This window comes from Eleutherodactylus coqui, chromosome 2, assembly GCF_035609145.1.
Source record: "Eleutherodactylus coqui strain aEleCoq1 chromosome 2, aEleCoq1.hap1, whole genome shotgun sequence".
NCBI lineage: Eukaryota > Metazoa > Chordata > Amphibia > Anura > Eleutherodactylidae > Eleutherodactylus > Eleutherodactylus coqui.
Genome location: NC_089838.1, coordinates 319,782,057 through 319,805,471, shown reverse-complemented (window position 1 = coordinate 319,805,471; position 23,415 = coordinate 319,782,057). Strand labels below are relative to the sequence as shown.

The 23,415-nt window shown below is 41.7% G+C and overlaps 1 protein-coding gene across 1 annotated transcript; it reads left to right on the top strand.

Moving 5' to 3' along the window:
- Positions 1-743: 743 nt before the first annotated feature.
- Positions 744-22,447, top strand: LOC136612977 (phospholipid phosphatase 3-like). The gene is made up of 6 exons (XM_066593758.1): positions 744-989; positions 3,715-3,872; positions 5,836-6,107; positions 11,209-11,266; positions 16,634-16,810; positions 20,067-22,447. Exons 1-6 carry the CDS (start codon positions 830-832, stop codon positions 20,160-20,162), a joined length of 921 nt encoding a protein of 306 aa, XP_066449855.1. The 5' UTR covers positions 744-829; the 3' UTR covers positions 20,163-22,447.
- Positions 22,448-23,415: the final 968 nt, after the last annotated feature.

The window sequence follows — 23,415 nt, the reverse complement described above, 5'->3', positions numbered from 1 at the left end:
ACTGAGCTGTCTGCTTCCTACAGAAATCAGCTCAGTGCATGAGTGCACTGGACCAGCAAACAGGTAATCAGCAGGGGTCTTGCGCAGCTGAATGCCACCAATCTACTATTTATGGTCTATTCTAAGGATAGACCAATAACAATTTACAACTGGACAACCCCTTTTCTTCATAAGGGAATCTTTCAGACTCTCTGAGTAATTTCTCAGTTGTTTGCTAACTAGTCATCCAGTGCTGGGACTTACATTTACCCGAGTGCCCTATAGTCATACATATTACTTAATGGACAGGCTAAAGAGGAACAAGCAGAGATTTTTGCAGTGACAAAAACTTTCATAACTTTTTCAGTTCTGTGTGACTACTACTGTGTCTCGCTTTATGGGCACCAGGAGTCAAATAATTATAACCATGTAGTGTCAATATCATCATCGATACAGCAGCCACTGAGCTGTGAACATGGCCTGTTGTTGCTCTCTTCGCTTGTTGACACTTTGCTCTTCCAGCTATCCTCAAAGTTCAATTTCAACCTCAAGAACATATGGACACTTATAGATTGTAGGGTCCCGTAGAGATGGATTACAGGGTGTGGACCACTCCGAGCTCAGATTACAGCTACATTATTCTTCTTTCCTAAACAGTTATCGCTCTTCCTCTCCTTCCTTCCCATGTCTGTCTCACACCCCCTGTACACCCCTCCCAGCCCCTCCTTCTCTTCCTCTCGCTCTCTCTTAACTGTCTCGACTCTCTACTCACAAACTTAGAAGCCTCTTTGGTTAGAGGAGCAAATACAAGAAGCCAAGACTGTAACACATCCATCATCCACTTGGCATAATGCATCTAACCCCTGGAGGAGCACCAGACTGGTGTCCAGACCCTAGAGTCCTCAAGGTGACAGTCGGGGGGCATTGTGTCCACCGGCAACCCAAAACCAAAGTTAGCAAAGGATCTAGAAGGTCACTGGTTTTGCTGGATTTGCTGTGCCTGTGTGTGGGTAAGTATGCGCCCACCCATAGGGGTGCCAGGCGATGTGCCATACATTTTATAACACCTGTTATACAAGAAATTTCTGAAAATTGTATTTCCTGCATCTTTTATTCTATTTCCTGCATTTTTGGTCTCTTTTTTACCAATATTTTATGCTTTCATTGACTTTAAAGGTAATATACGAGGTAGCAAAGTGGTCGTATTGTTCAGCCGAGTTCTCATATATGGTATATGATACATTATAAATGTAGCAGAGCTGAATAACTTTCCACAGCACATATCCCATATGTGAACTTGTAATATTGACTATTGACCAGAACCTTTAGGTAAATCTAAGCGTAGAGAAGATGAAGGTCAACTTGGCCAGTCAATTTTATTGTTGAATTGTACAGAATTCAACGATGCAGGAGTTAATTGATCATGGGAGGCAATATTCATCGTCTAGATATTAAAGGATAGCTTTTGGGTCTCCTCTCCTGGTGCTGGTTCAATCTATGGGGTCCTATCCTAGGAGAGGTGGACAGGACCCTTGTTCTTCCCACTTCATCTTTTGGAGGAGAAGAAAGATGGTGTTATATTTTGGCAGGTCCTACAACATTGACAGCATGCTGGTTTATATCTTAAATGTGGAGCCATCCACAGTCGATGCCTTTATTTTCACATGGGCTTCATATCATCACCTGCAGAGGAGTCAGTGGGGTAGACCCCCTGAACATAGTTACCCCCCCATATCATTCCATCAGTGTATGGGTGTCCTATTCTTGGATACTGCAGAGTGAGGGGGTATTTGACCTCAGAAGAGAAGTCTAAAATTAGAGCTTCAACCTAGCAGCTGATGAGATGACATAGTAGTTTGCATTAACATCAACCACAAATTATCCCATTGTGCCCAGTGCACTTCACCACAAGCCCCTTGATGATTCAGCCTGTCACTGATGGTTTCCTACCAATGGAGATGGTTATTATATAACCCACAGCCAATTATAATGCGTTCATTGGAACCAATGTATTTCTTACAGATGTAGAAGAGTTGCATTTGTCATGTAACGCTTAGGCTGCATACCACAATACCAGCAATCCTACAGATAACACATGGCAGATGGAACTGAGCCATGTTGTACCTGACAAACTCAAAATCTGCTACATCTGTATATATTGTATCACCAGTCAATGAAAAGTAAGCATTTCACATGTGTATTTCATAGCTTAGGCATCACAGACATCTGGCATTGTGTCACAGTCAGGCCCAAAAGTAAAGAACAGAAACAGACAATAGGTGTCAAAGGACAGAGATGGTCACAAGATGTTTATTACTGTGGGTTAAAGGCAGAAGGTTACGTAACTTGGTAAATACTCAAGTGTGTTCAAATACTATCATCATGACAAGAGTCAGTAGCCTGGTCTTTATATACTGTAATCTATCTATCGATCTCATATCTATCTATCAATCTCATATCTATGTATCTATCTATCTATCAATCTCATATCTATCTATCTAATATCTATCAATCTCATATCTATATTATATCTATCTCATATCTATCTATCAATCTCATATCTATATTATATCTATCTCATATCTATCTATCTATCTATCTATCTCATATCTATCTATCAATCTCATATCTATCTATATTATATCTATCTCATATCTATCAATCTCATATCTATATTATATGTATCTCATATCTATATTATATCTATCTCATATCTATCTATCTATCTCATATCTATATTATATGTATCTCATATCTATCTCATATCTATCTATCAATCTCATATCTATCTATCTATATTATATCTATCGCATATCTATCAATTTCATATCTATATTATATCTATCTCATATCTATCTATCTCATAACTATCTATCAATCTCATCTATCTATCTATCTATATTATATCTATCTCATATCTATCTATTGATCTCATATCTATCTATCTATATTATATCTACCTCATATCTACCTATCTATATCATATCTATCTATCTCATATCTATATCTATTTATCTTTCTTTCTATCTATCTCATATATATCTATCTTATATCTATCTTATATCTATCTATCTCATATCTATATCTATCTATCTATCTATCTCATATCTATCTATCTATCTATCTCATATCTATCTATCTTATATCTATCTATCTCATATCTATCTATATCATATCTATCTATCTTATATCTATCTTTCTATCCATCTTATATCTATATGTATCTTTCTATCTATCTTATATCTATCTATCTCATGTCTATCTATCTCATATGTATTTGTCTGTCTGTGTCTCTGTCCATCCACCTTGAGTTTATTAAAAATAATTTATCACTAGGGGAATTTTTGATTCACATTCCTGGCAGCTTTCTGCCCTTCTCAATGTTTGTCAAATATTGCACAATAATGATAAATTTGTCACATCTTTGAATATGCCTATAGATGTGGAGCCACTCTGTATGCCACCCAGCTACCGGAGTGAGATAGTAACAAATTTTTACAACTTTTTAAAAAGTCGCAAATTTCTAAATCTGCCTTAAAAACTGCACTCCCCTCCAACACCTCCCTTTTTCTAGACACTTCCGAAAAGTGAAGTGAGAGGCATGACAACTTTTCTTTTTGGTGCAATGCAATAGTAAATTTGTCTAAATTAATTTGCATAAAAAAAGATGCAACACACACCAGACTTCTGGCACACAATAGTAATAATTGTGCCCCTGTGTCTTTCTTATTACAGTGTCTATTCCCTTCTTGATTTGTGAGCTGGGATTGGTTTCTCCAGTGCATCGTGGGTTTTTCTGTGATGATGTCAGCATACAATTTCCAGCAACCCGGGATGAAACTGTGAGCGACACTATGCTGATCAGCCTGGGTATCCTCATCACTGGGGTTACGGTACGTCCTATCTTATGTATAAAGCAGGGTTATTATGTTACACATCTATAATAATAGGAGCACTAATAGATGGCAATGATGCCTTTATGCTTCCCACTACATTCACAGCAGTCCTCATACCACAAAGTCCTCACCATAGTAATCAGACTATATAGTCTTCACCATTGTCTTCACACCAAGTCCTCATTGATATTCTCATCATAGTCCTCATACCACAAAGTTCTTACCATGATCCTCACACCAGTTCTCACTTTACTCTTCACATCATAAAGTCTTCACTGATGTCCTCACAATAGTCCTTACACCATAAAGATCTCACTGTGGAGGTCTCTTCCAACTCTACCATTCTATGACCATTCTAGTAATCAGACCATAAAGTTGCCACCATGGTCCTCACACCACATAATCCCTACCATAGTCCTCAAACCACAAAGTCCTCACTGTAATCCTCACACCATGAAGTCCTTACTGATGTCCTCACCATAGTAATTAGACCATAAAGTCCCCACCATATTTCATACCACATAGTCCTTACTAGTGATGGGCAAGCTTTTGAAAAGTTCGGTTGGGCCGTTTAACCAAACTTAAGTACAAAGTTCAGTTTGGTCTGAATTAGTTTGAACACAATTGGAAGTTCACCAGAAGTCCTAAAGCTGGTGTATAATACTGTCTAAGAGCCATAAAAGCCCTGAGTGTGTTAGCAGAGTGGAGCGCACGGGTTGAGTAATGAATGGACAGGAGGGAGGCGATGTATGGTTGCGTGGCTCCATGGAGAGCATTGTGAGTGAGGGTGATGAGTTTAAATGGAGTTCTGTAATGTATGGGCAGCCAGTGCAGAAAGTGGCATAGTGCAGAGTCGTCTGAGAAGCCGCTGGATAGGAAGGGGAGTCTAGCTGTCGCATTTAGCATGGATTTGAGAGGGAAGAGTCTGGTGCAGGGCAGGTCAATCAGCAGCGAGTTGCAGTAATCGAGTCAGGAGTGGATGAGGGCGTGTGATACACCAGTGTTCAGAACCAGTTTTGAGCGAACCTAAGCAGTAGAACCCTGTCTTGGGTAGAACTTTGCTAAAAGTTCAGTTCGGGTTTGACTGGTTCAGTTTGCTCAACACCAGTCATCATCATAGTCCTCACACCAAAAAGTCATAAAGTCATTTTCAGAGTCCTCACATCAGAAAGTCCTAACTAATGTCTTCACACTATAAAGTCGTAACCATAGTCCTCACACAATTAAGTTATCATCCTAGCAATCAGGCCGTCAAGTCCTCACCATTTTTCTCACACCAAATAGTCTTTACCATAATCCTTATACCATAAAGTCCTCATTATAATCCTCACATCCAGAAAGTTCTCAGCATGTTCTTCACACCACAAAGTCATAAAGCCATCGCCATAGTTCTCATATCATAAAATCCTCACCAATGTCCTTACCATAGTCCTTTCACCCTCACAATAAAGTCCTCACACTGTAATGTTGTCACCATAAAAGGTTCTTATCATAATCCTCACACCACATAGTTCTTAGCATAATCTTCACACTATAAAGCCCTCTCTATAGTCCTGACACTACACAGTTTTCTTACTATAGTCCTCACACCATAAAGTTCTCACCATAATCCTCATACCATAAATTCCTCATCATGCATTTTGTAACATGTCTTTTCAGGTTCCTGAATGGCAACTCTACCTACATATGTAGTGGTATGGGAGCAAGGAATGCATTATGGCATGAGTGGGTAGATTTTCCATTTAGGACATTAGGTGAGCTTAGCCACAACTATTGAGGGACCTGTAATAGTGTCCAAATTGACTAATTACCAATGTAGTTTAATCATGCATTATCATCATGAAGCACAAACAATGGAACGCCTAGGGAGTCACTTGACCGATCTAGATTTTGCTCCATCTGTATAGTAGTAACGAACAGCTGTTGGCCTTGGCTTTCATGATGTTTCCCTCTTATTTAGATTGTGCTTGGAGAATGTCACCGGGTCAGCAGACAGCGGAGATCAGATTCCTGTCCCAGAAAAGGCTACCTGTCTAGCATTTACCATCAAGTGCTTCCCTTCCTATTTGGCTCTGCTCTTGGACAGTCACTGACTAATGCAGCTAAGCTGAGTGCAGGTCGGCTGAGGCCAAACTTCCTCTCTGTGTGTAAGCCAGAAGGTCTCAACTGCACCATTGGCTATGTGGAGGATTACAGATGTACGGGGAACTCAAGTGCCGTGACAGAGGCCAGGTGAGACATAAGGGGTTTTGGGTGAGAGCCCAGAGGCCCGGAGCTTCCCCTTTCATAAGCATTGAAGCATTTATGACTGTGACAAAAAAGCTCAGGATGGATGAGGTGGAGGCTTACGAGAGGCTGCATCCTAACATTTCCCCTTAAGGGCTTATTCACACGAACGAGAGACTTGCGTGAGTTTTATGTTATGTGCACAAAACACGCATGAATATAAAACCTATTCTTTTGAATGGATTTATTTACATGAGCAATTTTTGTTGCAGCATGTTCCATTTTTGGGTGTTTCCGCGGGAAGAATCACCTGTTGTTTCCTATGGTACCTTAGAAAAAATGCCATGCAATGTGCATGGGAGTGCGATTTTTTCCCCCATTGAAGTCTATGGGAAACACTTGCGATCCTTTCATCCTCCTGATGATCAAAATTTCAAAGAAGCGATGTGATTTTTAATCAAATACGCATTGCAACGCCGTAAAAATCGCACATTGGCAAAGCGCAATATCGGGGCTAGTGTTTCGGTCCGATATCGCCGCTCGCTCATGTGAATGTAGTCTATAGGTGATGCCCAGTTAAAAACTAACTCCTGGCATAATGGCACCAAGGATGTGAACGCTGATGCCAGGAGAATGGGCAGTGACGCTGTGGTCTCTAATTGGCAGACAGCAGTCACCTGACTTCTGCTGCCAACAGAGACCGTGAGAATCACAGTGCTGCAGCGTGGTATCACCAGGGCTGAAGAGGGTTAGCATCATTTGTTTTATTCGTTTCACTCATTTGGGTTTGATTTTAAATCTTATTAGATGGGTCCATCAGCATCTTGTTCATCCTCCCAACACCTTCACTTGGGGAAATTATGTTCCCCTGACCACGGAGACTCCTCCTTTTCATCTGTAGATACTTTAAAAGGGCATATGGCAAAGAGGTGTGCAAACTGAGCCAAACCCTATAAAGGGTTGTAGGTTCTCTTTCAGTATGAGGAAGAGTCATTAACAGTACAAAGTGTAAAAATAAGTTATAACTATATGATTACAGCTCTTACAGAAAGATATTAGCACGTCTATCCTGAGCCTATGCAAGGCTTTGTTGGTGATGACGCGAGGTCATCAGGAGCACCCTTGTTGGTCTTCAGCTATTGAACCCCAGTTGATGCCAAGAATGTTGCAAGGTCATTGAGGAAAGTTGTCTAACTTCCCCACTGTTGTACTGCTGGGTCAGTTGGTCAACTATGGCATGTCATTGCTAAGATACCAGAAATGCCACTTGACGCTCGCCTCCAGGATTAACCACACGTGGCCTGCCGCTGTGTGATCCTTTCTCAGATGTCTGTCCATGGTTTAACTGGTCTTGTTACACTCTTCATACTGAGGTTCAGGAATAGCCAACAAGTATGACTGTATAAGAAACACTGGCACCGCACCTCTGGGCACCAACAATCTGCCCGCAGCTAAAGTCACTCAAGTCACCACATTGACTCATGACTGCACATTATCTGAGAGCAGATTGTGACGTTCCCATCACATGGTGCCGAGTTATTAACGACAGGATGTCACACACCAGCTGTTCCTAATGCAGTGATTGCTCACTGTATATTAGTTGTAACAGTAGAAGTTACATCTATTATCTTATAGTAAACTGATGTTAATAGCAGAAAGGGATCTTTATAGTAAAAGCTAAAAATAAAGGATATATTTAGAGATGAGCGAGCACGCTCGTTTAAGGCTGATACTCGAGAGAGCATCGGTCTTCTTGAGTAACTGATTACTCGTCCGAGGAAATGCGGGGCGGGAGTGAGCGAGAGGGAGTGGGGGTGAGCTGGGGGGAGGGAGATCTCTCTCACTCTCCCCCGACGAGTGGAACCCTTTTTTGGGTCAAACTTTGCTAAAGGTACAGTTTGGCACGAATCCGAACATCGGGCAGTTTGTCTCTGATGAACAAACTTAAAGGGGTTGTCCCGCGCCGAAACGGGTTTTTTTTTTCAACCCCCCCCCTTCGGCGCGAGACAACCCCGATGCAGGGGTTAAAAAAGATCACCAGACAACGCTTACCTGAATCCCCGCGCTCCGGTGACTTCTTACTTACCCGGCGAAGATGGCCACCGGCATCTTCTCCCTCCGTGGACCGCAGGGCTTCTGTGCGGTCCATTGCCGATTCCAGCCTCCTGATTGGCTGGAATCGGCACGTGACGGGGCGGAGCTACACGGAGCCCCATTGAGAAGATAAGAAGACTCGGACTGCGCAAGCGCGTCTAATTTGGCCATTAGACGGCGAAAATTAGACGGCAACCATGGAGACGAGGACGCCAGCAACGGAGCAGGTAAGTGAATGACTTTTGATAACTTCTGTATGGCTCATAATTAATGCACAATGTACATTACAAAGTGCATTAATATGGCCATACAGAAGTGTATAGACCCACTTGCTGCCGCGGGACAACCCCTTTAAGTTCAACATCCATGAATGCCTGTAGAAACACACACAAACATTAATACAAACTCCATGCAGATGGTGCCCTTGGTCAGAATTGAACCTAGGTTTCCCGTGTTGCACAGCAACAGTGCTAATAACTGAGCGACTGTGCTTCTTCTTTCTCTAGAGGAGAAGGAGATCTTCTTCACCTCTCCTCTGGAGGAAGAAGCTACATGGTGGCTCAATGATTAGCACTGCTGCCTTGCAGCACTGGGGTCCTCGGTTCAACTTTGACCAAAGACAACATTTGCATGGAGTTTGTATTAATCTACAAACCCACACAAAAATCAATGCAGATGTTGTCCTTGGTCAGGTATGAACTTAAGACTCCAAAGAAACAGCCACCATAGGAGGAGTTTATAGCTCTTAAACAGTTTTATACATTAATTTTAGGAGTATTGGTTAAAATCCGGTTCAGATTGAACATATTTGGACTGAACCAAACTTTTCAAAAGTTTGCTCAACACTAGTCATAAATTGAACCAGTTCATTGTCTTGTTGATTTCTTGATGTTCTCATATGGAATCTATTATTACATGCAGTAATTGTCACTATGATAGTCACTGTGTTCTTAAAGACAAGCAAATCTTTGTTTAGGCCATTCAACAAAATGAAAAACCGTAAGAAGGGGGGGGGAGGGGTGTTCTAGAGAAGATGTAGTGACTGATTGTACTGCAGCAAACAAAACGTCTGTGTGGGCAAAACACATCTCCAGAGGCAAAAATACTTCCTCAGTAGTTTATAAGGAATGAAGGAACCATTATCATGAGTTCATTCCCTTACCTCATCTCAAAGGTACCATGTAGGGCATACTGAACAAGGTCTTCTTAGGGTGTTTGATGTTTTGCTGGTTGAAGTTGATGAACTTGTGTCTTCATTCAACAATAATGATGTATCTAAGTTATTCCTTCCTAAAGGAGCCATCAATCAGACAGACCATAGAGAGAATCTTTATTTATCTTGTCATACCCTATTTTCCTATACTAGAGGGCATAATTGTGCCATATATGCCCCTTGCCCTTTTTGAGCTTTTCACAACAGAGGTCTTCTGACACCAATTATGTGAGAGTCCCAGATGGTTCTGTTCGTCCTGAAAAGGGCTGCCACTACTAAGAGATGCCTAAACATTCTGGGCGAGGGCAAGGGTCAGTCAAAAATGGTGGACAGCAACAGAGGCGTAACTTGAAGCTCCAGGGCCCCAGTGCAAAACCTGTAAACAGGGGCCCCAACTATTATGCTTTATTCATAGTACTGGGCTACCTATATGAAGAAGGGAGGCCTTATGGGCCCCCTAAGGCTCGTGGGCCCGGGTGCAACCGCATCCCCTGCATCCTCTATAGTTACACCAGTGGACAGCAATCTATGAACTTTTCTCCACCTGATGTCTGGCCAGTAAACCATCACCAGGAAGGGGCCAATATTAGTCAGTGCGCCCTTCTACATAGTTTCCTAACTTTTTGTGGTATTTTTGCCCATTTGAACTCATGAACCATGGCGATATCACAACACCTATGATCTGGAAACTATAAGGAAAAGGCCAACGCTCTTAGATGGAGATTGGCTAGCTTAGAAATAGACCCCCAAGCCCCTATGTTTGGCCCGCTTACATTAACATATTATTTCCTTTTTGGATTTCATGGCTTTAGAAAAATTTTAGGGACTGTGACATCATTTCTCTTACTCAAAACTAATAACAATAATGTAATTTCCTTGCATGGAATATTTCCTTTATGAAGCAGTGAAGTAACTCTCCCTTTATTGCCGTTTGACTAATGTGGTGGGCGTAAAGTAGATTAAACAAGAAAATAATACCAAGTAATGAATGATCCACTTCCTGTTCCTTCATTATATCGGTAACATGTGGCATTGATGGGTTATGGGCAGAGATGAGTAACGGTGGAGGGGAAGATGAGGGAGGAGGGACTTCCTACCGGACATGAGTATTATAATTACTTATAAAATAGCTACATTATTGCTAATCTTCGGCACAAGAGGAAGTTTACATCTATCGATCTAGTAAACTTTAACTTGACCCTTTCAATGGCTTTTGTTAAATACCAACTTAAAGTTTGCTGTGTGTATTTAATGCATTGCATCAAGTTCTATCTATCTATCTATCTATCTATCTCATATCTATCTATCTATATCATATCTATCTCCTATCTATCTCATATCTATCATATATATCTCCTATCTATCTATCTATCATATATAACTCCTATCTATCATATATATCTCCTATCTATCTATCTCATATATCTCCTATCTATCTATATCATATCTATCTCCTATCTATCATATATATCTCCTATCTATCTATCTTATATATCTCCTATCTATCTATCTCATATATCTCCTATCTATCTATCTCATATATCTCCTATCTATCTATCTATCTATCTATCTATCATATATATCTCCTATCTATCTCTCTCTATCTCCCTCATATCTATCTAATCTATCTATCATATCTATCTATCTATCTCCCTCATATCTATCTATCACACATCTCTTCTGTTTAGGTACAACTGCTCTTTTTTGTGTAACCCATTTGGTGACATACTTCTTGCTATGCTGATGTAAATACCCTGCTGGTGACAGTCCCACTTACGGCGCGTGAATCTTGTGTTTCAGGAAATCGTTCTATTCCGGTCACGCGTCGTTTGCGATGTACTCCATGCTATACCTGTCGGTGAGTATATGTCATGTATTTATATATATGTAGCTATAGACTCAGTCTGCTTTGTGGTCTCATGGCGGTTAAGTGAAGGAGGAAGTATGATACTAAACATGTCAGGAGATTACACAGTATTCATCTATATGAGGGAGGCTTTGTGGGTTTATATTTTGTGTCTGTAAAGTAGCTGTACTAATAGCGCTAACGAGGCAAAAATTATTATTATCCAATGTATGTGATAATAGAGAGAACAACTGGCGCATTTACTATTTGTGTTGTGCCAGAATTTTTGTGCAAATCAGATTGCAGCTGCATTCACACGGGCAAGTGAGATTTTGGTCATTTTTCATTTGATTTTCATGCATTTGTGATGCACGTTTGTGATTTTAAAGCGCGTTTTAGATCAGTTTTACATCCCCTTTTCATCTGCATTTTTAATTGCACTGCACTTCCTGTTTTTTATGTGGTCCCCGTAGTAACCTGCATTAAAAGTGCATCACTCTCGCATTCAAATTGCAGGGCATGTGATTGCCAGCCATTTTTTCTAAGTCTCCATAGAAAATATTAGGTGATTCTTCAAAAGAATCACACAAAAATAGGACATGCAGCGATTTTTCATAGTATCGGTCTGATAAAAAAAATCTATTGTGTGAGTTAACCCATTTTAAGTGTATGGCTTCCTTTACCGCGTGAGCGCTATCCATCTTGGAATTGTACAAAACTCACACAGGAAAACCACCCGTGTCAATACGGCCTTACGATTTACTCGATTATTATATTAAATATTTATTATATTAGCTAACTAGTAACATAAAAATGTAAATCAAACTCGGCTGTAAGGGGTTCTCTGGGACTTTTTTGATTTCTTCTATTGATGACCTGTCTCCAGGATGGTAGATGATTGGCGGTGGTCTGCCGCTCGGGATCCCTTCTGATTAGCTGATTTCTGATGCTGATGTCAGTACAGACAGCACAAAAAGCAGATCCTGTGATCGCAGTGATTATAGCGCAGTGGTCAGGGTTGGTATTGCATTGAATTCAATAGCAACTGTATTTGCAATTGGACCGCTCTGCTATGGTCAGTGCGATCTGCTTCCTGTGCTGTTTGTAGTGACAACGGCGCGAGGAATCTAGTCAACCCTTTAGTGTGGTTGGCTAGAATGGCACACCTATAATACAGCATCCGGGCTTCTAAATCTGTGTATATTAGTGGAAGGAGCCCATTTTAAAGCTATGGTGCTTCATTCCAAACAGCCCCAGAGCTATTGAGTCTCCCAAGGCACATGGGTCTAATGACTGTAAGGGTAGTCACATGGTCTCAAGAGGAACAGAGTATCAGCACAGTGCCAATGGCGCCTCCATTCTCAGACATCATGTCCTCTCCTCTGTATTACATAGCATAATTTCTACTCATGGTCAGTAAGTGTTCAGCGATGCGACCCTCAGTATAGACTAGATGACTCCGTTGCCTAATAAGAAAGCACATAAAAAATGTAAACATAATTTTTACTTCCTTCTTGTGACTTTTTTGAGCAACTTCTCACATGATTCAGCAATACATGTGTGAAATTTTCATCATTAACCATTTGACAGCAGATAGGGACGACCGTCCAGCCCAAAGACCGGTCAAGGACTGACCGACCAGTGATTCACCAAGCAGACTGTACAAGAGACTTTCTTCATGCTGACATTTGTTGTGTGATAGACACGAGTTGTGGTGACATCATGAGGACTATACATCATGGCAGTTCTATCAAGGACACCAGCAAGGGACCGGGTTGACTTTTAACCCCTTAGTGATTTTGTATCTTAAAGGGGTTGTCTCGCGAAATCAAGTGGGGTTATACACTTCCGTATGGCCATATTAATGCACTTTGTAATATACATCGTACATTAATTATGAGCCATACAGAAGTTATTCACTTACCTGCTCCGTTGCTAGCGTCCTCGTCTCCATGGTTCCGTCTAAATTCGCTGGCAGCTTGCTTTTTTAGACGCGCTTGCGCAGTCCTGCCTTCTGCTCTCAGCACGAGCCGCTTCAGCCTGCTAGCCGCTACAGCTCTTCTGCGCATGCGCAGAAGAGCTGTCACTTCTCGGGAGCGCGCTGGAGCGGCCATTCTGTACCATCCTCTCTTAGAGAGGGGTGCAGAAACTTGAGCCGCCCAGCTGTCCCGAGAAGCCGCCCAGCCGTCCCGAGAAGCCGCCCTGCCGTCCAGGTAAGTGATGGGTCGGGGGTGATGTGTCACTAACAGGCGTGGGCCCCTCCGGGTGTCCTAGCGCTGGGCTCCGGAGCCTACCGCTGTGGCCCGGGACCTTCACCTGTCTTGAGGGGACTGCCGCTGGGCCGAGGGGCCTTCGCCTGTTGTCAGGGTCTAGCGCGGGGGAGCCGGGTCTAGCGCGGGGAGCCGGGTCTAGCGCGGGGGGGCCGGGGCCTAGCGCCGGTTACCTGCTGCCTGGCGGTGGGTGACTGTGTGCCGTGGTCGGCTGCGTTCAATCCCGGGGTCCGGTCGGCGGCTGCGGGGCGTCTGGTTGTCAGGGAGACACAGCTGGTAGCGTCTCGGGAGCGCGCACGTCGGGCTACAGCAAGCGACGGGAAAAGAGCCGGCGGCCATCTTGGGAAACTTTTTATAAGTTGCTGAAACGCTGGAACGGTAAGTACAAACCAGCTAGAAAAGTCATTTACAGGGGGGCTTAGTAATGTATGCTTAATTAGGGGGACTGGGCAAAAAAAAAAAATTCACTGCTTCCTCGAGACAACTCCTTTAAGGACCAGGTGATTTTCATTATCACACTGACATATCTGTAGGAGACTTGTTTTTGTGGGACGAGTTGTATTTTTTTAATGGCCGCACGCTGGGTTACTCATAATGTGTTGTAGAACTTTTATTACATTTTTGGGGTTGGGGCAGACGGAAAAAACGCCCAGAAATATTGCCATTGTTTTTTGGGCTTTGTTTCCATGGCGTTCACCAATCGGTAAAAATAACATGATAGCTTGCTTTTCTGGAACACAGCGATACCAAATGTATAATTTGGTTAAATTGTTTTTACTACTTTATCACAACCCCCCCCCCCACACACACACACACACACACATTTATAAAGGAAAACAATTGAATTTTCATTGCCCCATTTTAGGACAGTTTTATGTTAATAGGCTTCTGTGAGGACTTTTGGATTGCTTTTTATTGCGTTTTTGTGAGGCGATCAAAAGATCTATTTAAAAAGGGTTTTTTTGTGGAGAAAAAGATGCATTTTTTTTAAGTTGGATTATTTTTAAATTAAAGGGGTTGTCCCGCGCCGAAACGTTTTTTTTTTTGTTTTTTAACCCCCCCCCCCCCCCGTTCGGCGCGAGACAACCCCGATGCAGGGGTTAAAAAAACAAACCGGACAGCGCTTACCTGAATCCCGGCGGTCCGGCGTCTTCATACTCACCTGCTGAAGATGGCCGCCGGGGTCTGCTCCCTCCGTGGACCGCAGCTCTTCTGTGCAGTCCATTGCCGATTCCAGCCTCCTGATTGGCTGGAATCGGCACGTGACGGGGCGGAGCTACACGGAGCCGGCATTCTGCACGAGCGGCCCCATTGAAGACAGCAGAAGACCCGGACTGCGCAAGCGCGGCTAATTTGGCCATCGGAGGGCGAAAATTAGTCGGCACCATGGAGACGAGGACGCCAGCAACGGAGCAGGTAAGTATAAAACTTTTGATAACTTCTGTATGGCTCATAATTAATGCACAATGTACATTACAAAGTGCATTAATATGGCCATACAGAAGTGTATAGACCCACTTGCTGCCGCGGGACAACCCCTTTAAGCTTTATTGACCTTTTTTGACACTTTTTTTTTTTTGTCCCACAAGAGGACTTAAAGATGTGATCGTTCAATCATCATGATAGTACACTGCATAACTTATGTAGTGAATTCTACAATGACAATGACAACAGCCCATTAGACTCTGCCGGAGACGGAGTCTAACAGGCTAAGTTACTTGGCAAACACAGAGGCTTTTGTCAGGGTTTCGGCTGCCAATGGAACCCACTTCGTACCTCGCAATCGCACTGCAGGGTGCCGATGGGTGACAGAAGGAGCCCCCTCCCCATGTCATCTGCTTACATGTTGAAGTTGCTATTGATTGTGGCATGTATGGGTTAAACTGCCAAGATCTGAGGTTTCTCCATTCCTGGCAGTTACAGCGGGAGCCTTGCTGTCAGCAGTTAGCCAAGCCACCGCCTTAAAAAGATGTATGTGCAGGTTTAAGGCCCATTAGTGACCACTGTAAAAAGGCGTATTGGCTTCACTAAATGGTTAAAGGGGTTGTCCACCTTGTACAATCTCTTCTTGCCAGTAGGATCACTCAAAAATAGATCAAAAAGGTGTTCTCCTTGTAGGATCTCCAGCGATCAGCTGTAATCTGGGAAGGATTCCAGCAGTAAGTGTGTAATTTCTCTGCAGTGTCGCCACAGGTGAAATGAAGTATTACGCAGTAACCACCAAAATCAGTGGGATGTCTGTATAATGCAGGACAAGGCAGGTCCTCCAAAGTGAGAGACACTCTTTCTGGCTGCTCTCTACGCTGGTCAAGGTTATCTAATAGTATAGATGAAAATGGCTTCTTAAAATGGCTTTCCTATATGAATATCCACATTGATACCTGCTGACCAGGGTTATTGGTAGTCTCTGTTGGTACTTGGGACACAAAGGACATGATGGAGGTTGCAGATACAATTGAATGTGGCCATAACTGGTGCCAAGAGATCCAGGGCACTTGGCAAAAGTGCAAATCTGCCCCATGTAAAACCTAGTCTTAAGGAGCTTTCCCTGATGCAGGAGATCCCAGTGTACTACTGGACCCAGTAAACCTTAGCCATCTTCCTGACGTAGCACCATCTACTGCTAGAGCAGGGGTGTCAAACTCATTTTCATGAAGACCACATGAGCCTTATCGTTAACTTATAAAGGGCCAATTGCAAGATTATAGTATAATAATAGTGACCCCCACAGTGGCCCCAGCAGTAATAGTGATCCACATAGTACCCAAATAATGATATGGACCCCCATAGTAGCCCTAGTAGTAATAGTGACCCCCATAGTGGCCCCAGCAGTAATAGTAATCCACATAGCCAAAGAAAAAAAGAGTTTGTGCTTTTTATAGGCCGTGTCTAGTATTGCAGCTCAGATGCATTCAAGTGAGCTGCAATACCAGATACAGCCATGACCAAGAGTGGCGCTGTATATGGAAAAAAATATATATGCCTATTTTATTCCTGCACAATAAAAGTTCTGTCTCCCAAAAAGTGTAAAAGGAGACAACGCAGAACAGAAAATAGAGTCTGGCAGCACGGGGGTTAAAGCACTGACACGCTCTGTATCTCTCTCCAGTTTTACTTGCAGGTGCGTTTCACCTGGCGAGGGGCTCGGCTCTTGCGTCCTCTCGTTCAGTTTGTCCTGATTCTTGTGGCCTTGTATACAGGATTCACTCGGATATCTGACTACAGGCACCATCCCTCCGATGTAGCTGTTGGGTTCCTGCAGGGGGCGCTGGTCGCTTACTGGGTGGTAAGTACATGATGATTAACAGTGTGATCAGTGACAGATACTTGAAGTTGTGAGATGTCAGGCTGGTGAGAAAAGCCTGATTACAAGTTCTGGTTGAGATGGAGACTGGACGGACGTGAAGCGGCTTTTCTATCTACTACTGTCAGCACCAGCTGCTGTCTGCACAATGCCAGTCTGCTTCCAGCAGAATGTGGGATCTACAGCATGGATGCAGCTATAACCTCATATGTGATTACAGCTTATTCCTGACAACAGAGTCAAAGACTAAGGGCTTATACACATGGGCGAGTTTAATGCCCGGGTTCTATCCCAGTTTGAAACTGACAGAACTTGGGCAGAACTCAGACCCATTAAAGTCAATGTGTGCATTCACATGTATGAATTTTGTCAAAGATCGATGGTTCATGTAAAAAATAAAATAAAATGCAGAATTACCCATTTAAGTCAATAGATGCGTTAAAAAATGGAATGCGCTCATATGGGCTATGCTCGGCTTTATTTGTTGTGTAACAATTGACTTCAATGGGAGTTTTAATTTACATCAATTGTGCCACTTTTTTGCCGTATGTGGTAAACAGAAGACACTCTGACTGAAATTGCACTTACCGCTGTGAATACAGCCAAGAGGTCAATTTACAAGGGCCGATACATTATCTGTTACTACCACCAAATCGACGATACAGCGAGTCATTTAGATTTAGCTAAAGGCAGAAAAAGGTCCGCGAAAATGAAAGCAAATACTTTAAAATGAAAAACAGAATAACAGAGAGATATAAGATAGATAGATATAAGATACAAACATATAACATAGATATAATAGACTGAAAGATATGAGAGAGATAGATAGATAGATAGATAGATGGATATGAGATAGATAGATGGATAGATAGATAGATATATAGATAGATAGATAGATAGATAGATATGATATAGATAGATATGATATAGATAGATATGATATAGATAGATGGATGGATATGAGATAGATAGATATGAGATAGATAAAAGATACATACATATAAGATAGATATGATAGATATAAGATAGATAGATATGAGATAGATAGATAGATAGATAGATAGATAGATAGATGATAGATAGATATGAGATAGATAGATAGATATGAGATAGATAGATAGATAGATAGATAGATAGATAGATAGATAGATAGATAGATATGAGATAGATAGGAGATGGATAGATAGATAGATATGAGATAGATAGGAGATGGATAGATAGATAGATAGATAGATAGATATGAGATAGATAGATAGATAGATAGATAGATAGATAGATAGATAGATAGATAGATAGATAGATAGATAGATAGATATGAGATAGATAGATAGATATGAGATAGATAGATAGATAGATATGAGATAGATAGATAGATAGATAGATAGAGAGATAGATAAAAGATACATACATATAAGATAGATATGATAGATATAAGATAGATAGATAGATTAATAGATAGATAGATATGAGGGTGAATACCCACTTGCGTTTTTCTTTTCACGCGATATCGCTGCGTTTTTTTCCACACGATTGTCAATGGAACTTTCTAATGTTAAAAAACTCATCGCAAGTTTGTGCTTCTGCAATTTTTGTGTGATGCGTTTTTAACATTAAAAAGTCCCATTGACATTCGCGTGAAAAAAACGTGCAAGAAAAACGCAAGTGGGTATTAACCCCGAGATAGATAGGAGATAGATATGAGATAGATAGGAGATAGATGGAGAGATAGATATGAGATAGATAGATAGATAGATAGATAGATAGGAGATGGATAGATAGATAGATAGATAGATAGATAGATAGATAGGAGATAGATAAATAGATAGATATGAGATAGATATGAGATAGATAAATAGATAGATATGAGATAGATATGAGATAGATAAATAGATAGATATGAGATAGATAAATAGATAGATATGAGATAGATAGGAGATAGATAGATGGAGAGATAGATATGAGATAGATAGATGGAGAAATAGATATGAGATAGATAGATAGATAGATAGATTGATAGATAGATAGATAGATAGATATGAGATAGATAAATAGATAGATATAATAAGATAGATAGGAGATAGAAGATAGATAGATAGATAGATAGATAGATATGAGATAGATAAATAGATATATATGAGATAGATAGAAGATAGATATGAGATAGATAGATATGAGAAAAATATGAGATAGATAGATATGAGATAGATAGATATGAGATAGATAGATATGAGATAGATAGATATGAGATAGATAGATATGAGATAGATAGATAAATAGATAGATAAATAGATTAGATAGATAGGATATAGATAGATGGATAGATAGATGGAAGATAGATAGGAGAAAGATAGGAGATAGATAAATAGATAGATATGAGATAGATAGATGGATAGATAGGAGATAGATAGATGGAAGATAGATAGGAGATAGATAAATAGATAGATAGATAAATAGATAAATAGGAGATAGATAGAAGATAGATAGATATGAGATAGAGAGATAGCTAGATATGAGATCGATAGATAGAAGATAGATAGAAGGTAGATAGGAGATAGATAGAAGGTAGATAGATATGAGATAGATAGATATGAGATAGATAGATAGATAGATAGAAAATAGATAGATAGATATGAGATAGATAGATAGATAGATAGAAAATAGATAGATAGAAAATGTTGATGTTCTATAAATATTGTATAATAAACACATCATGAAAAAAACATAAAACAAGTTACAAATTTAGACCCAGTAAAATATAAACAAAGTTACAATTCTCCGCCCGCTCTCTTTGTCCTGAGTATTTTTGGGAGAGTGGGAATAGGAAATCTTATATAAATAAAGAATAGGTAAATATCCCCCCTTTCCTCTGTGGAGTGGGGAGGAGGAGGGGAGCCGCAGCAAGCGCAGGAAACGTCTGTGTATCCTGCCTCACCATACACAAAGGACCTTCCCTGACGAGCCCTGGCCCGCTGCTCCAGCATAATACCGTGGGGTGTACGGATGGCATTTTTATATCAGGTTATTTCTAATTAGAGGAACACTCCAAGAAAAATGGATTAATTTGTTTACTGGATTGGAGGGGGTGGAGCATTACACAAGAGCTCACTAAGGCCATAGGTCATGCTCCGCCCCTCCAGTCCATCCACGGCCGGTCACTCTGTTCCTCAAGTGTCTTTTTAAGCTTTACTCTAGTAACTTTAATCTCCAGATTGACTATATTATTTTTATACCATTCCAGGCCTTCTACATTTCGGACATGTTTCGAACAAAGACCTTACAGTCAGTTTCCATCCCTTCGCGACCTGACAGCCCAGAGACATTCACCAATTGTTAGATGCCAACACAAATGCCAGGTAAAAAGAGACGAAGCAAGTGACAGAGACAGATGTCCAAGTGTAAAGGACAAGACTCCACAGACCTGGACTGTGCCCGTAATCCTATAAAACTGCAGGATCTGCGGAGTAAAACGTCTGAAGTACCAGTAAGAAGGCCTATAGGAAGAAGGGAATGGGCATGAGGATGATGGATTATGGAATATTCTGGATTACTGGAATGATAAAGCTAGAAATCTGCCACCACCTCACCATGCTGCCTTCTTCTCAACCAGCGATCACTGTTTGGCCTCTTCTGTGATGAAACGTTGAACTACAGAGTGACTCGGGGTGCAATCTGGTTTTTCACACTTTTTTGCTGGAATATTATGAATATTGATGTATCGGGTGTTGTGGTAAAGGAAGTCCGCCATGGAAAAACAACTTCTCTTTATATAGAAGTCTGGTTCCTGCTACTGGTGGGACTAAGAACACAATCATCTGGTCCAGTGCATTTCTATATAATGAGCTAACCTGAGATAGGTCAGGAGCTAGTGCCTCAAGTTATGGAACAAACACTTGCAGGAGAGGCTGTTCTTTAGTGTGCAGCATGTCTCATCTTACAGGTTTGACATGATAGGTTGGTTTTTCACATACTTTACTACTAAAGATCAGTAGCTGGTTCCCCCGAGGCACGGAAGGAATTTTGATAAAAAGAGAATCTGGCTGAAGGCGTTTTCCAGGCAAATACAATTGTTGATCGATCCTATGGAGTGGAAGCTGATGCTCTTATCCCCGTGTAGTGGCTGGCACTGGTACATGCAGGCACACAATCAGCTGATCGGCCAGGGCTGTAAGCGGTGGACCCCAGCTGATCAGTTATTGATGACTTATCCTGTGGATCAATAGTATTTGCCTGGAAAACTCCTTTAAGAAAATGTATATTATATTATATATAGTATAAATATATGTATAGTACAGGAGTAAGTGTCTCATGTCATGGAACAGACTCCAACCTAAAGTTATTTTTCAGTCACAGATCCTCTTTATATATAGTAAATATATAGTAAACTAATGACTATTTTGCATATTGTCCTCTGAATGATCCAGAGCCGAAACCTCATGAGCGAGTGACTGGGGTCATGGAAGAGACTCCCACATAACTAGAAGCTGGTTTTCTGTGAGAGGTCCTCTTTTAAGTAACTATATAGTAAACTGAAGCGTCTGGAGTCTTTTTGACCTTTTTCCATGTTTTACTTCAAAAGATCAGTAGCTAGTGCCCCAAATGCAAATGAATGTCCCAGATCAGAATGCTTTCATTATAAATTCTGTTAAACTGAAGACACTCACAAGTACTTTACATTGCGTGTTCCAAAAGATCAGGAGCGAGTGACTCATGTCATGGAGGAAATACCACACATATATTGTGAGCGCAGAGCATTAGGGCAGTGGTCAGCTCTCGTCAGCTCTCGCTCACGACCTGAAGTGTTGCAAGTTCAATCCCCCGCATGGGTCAGGTAGCTGGCTCAGGGTCAACTCATCCTTCCAAGGTCAGTGCAATGAGTACCCAGCTTGCTGGGGGGTAGAGTGAACGCAAAAGGCATACCACCATCAGGAAATACCACACATAGAATGAGACGTTGGTTTGTGACACACATTCTTTTAAGTAGATATATAGCTATAAACTAGCATCATTTTTGGGGAGTCTCATTGGTCTTTTTTCCTATTGTACTCCAGAAGATCAGTAGCTGGTGCCCCGTTTTAGGGGAGAGATCTCCATAAAGGAATGTTGGTCTAAAAGGACAGAATTTTACTGTACCCTATATTAAACTAAAGACCCCTTAGTATGACATACCTTATATCCATATTCTGCTCCACAGGATCCGCAGTGAGTGACTCTTGTCATGAAAGAGACTGCTATATAGAGAGAAGTTGGCCTTCCAAGATATATCTTGTATAAAAAACTTTATAGTCCATTATACACTAAACTAAAGACACCTTACAAGTATGACATAATACCTTACATGTTGTGCTCTAGGAGATCCGGACTGACTTGTGTCATCGAAGAGACCCCATATAATACAAGTGACGGCATTGTACTGAACTCATTCTACTGAAGGAGAGAACCAAGTGAAGAACAAGTGACGGGTGTCTGCTGAACGTACAGCCCACCCCTCAGAGGTGGCTGTTTATGAACTTGTATAGACTTATCTCCAACCGCTGGACGATTGGGAAATCATGTGATGAAGTTTATATATATTGAGAGATTTTCTGTTCTTGTATTAAAAGTTCTATATCAATCACTGCAGCCATGACTCAGCCTTGTGTCAATGCCCCGAGGGGTTGGTATCGTGTGGGCTTGTGGGACAGGGTCATTTCTAGGGTTTTCATATTTGCCTGTGGCTCGCCCGGTATGTGCATAGCTCACACCCGCAGCACAGAAGAACAGGTGTGAACATGCAGGAAGGTTTAGAGGATTTTACTAGGACTGCTCTTCACGCTTCAATTACTTTCCTTTTTTTTGTACTGCTGTTTGATTTAAAGGGGTCATCAGCGTGATCAGTCCACCTGGCTTTAGGAATAAGGCAACTTAGGTCTCGTCATGCCAAGCAACAGGAAAGAAGCAAGTCTTAGCAGATCGATCTTCTTTTCGTAGCTGGGACCTTAATCATGAGCATGTGTCACTCCCCCTAGTGGTAGCCGTTAGCAGTCACAGCTCTAAGGCTGGGCCCACAAGGGGCTGATTTGAGGCACCCTTCTGCAGTAGAGAGCCAGCCTCACACCCGCACCAATTGGGGTTTAACACGTATTTTTGCGTGGAATTCCCCTCCTCATTGAGAAGACGCGGACTCCAGAGCAGAAACAGCGATAAACCTGACACGCTGCGGAGTTAAACTCCACGCCACGCGCCAATTTCCGCACAGGTTTTATGCAGATTTGCTCAGCAGCTTGCGGATGAGATTTTCAAAATTTTTATCTACTATGTGGCACAGAAATTTTGCGGCAAGTCCACTCCATGTGGACCCAGCTAAGGGCTTACTCAGACGGGCGTATATCGCCCGCCCGATATATGCTACCCCTCTCTGCAAGGGGAGGAGGCAGCCCGGGCCGGGAGCTAGTGCACTGATTTTCCACCCCCTTTCCACTGTTTGCAATGGAAGGGGCGGGATGGGGCGGTGCTAAGTTCCAACCACGCCCTTCCCATTGCAAACAGTGGAGAGGGGCAGAGAGTGGGTGGGAGCTCAGTGCACCAGCTCTCTTCCCATCCAGCCTCCT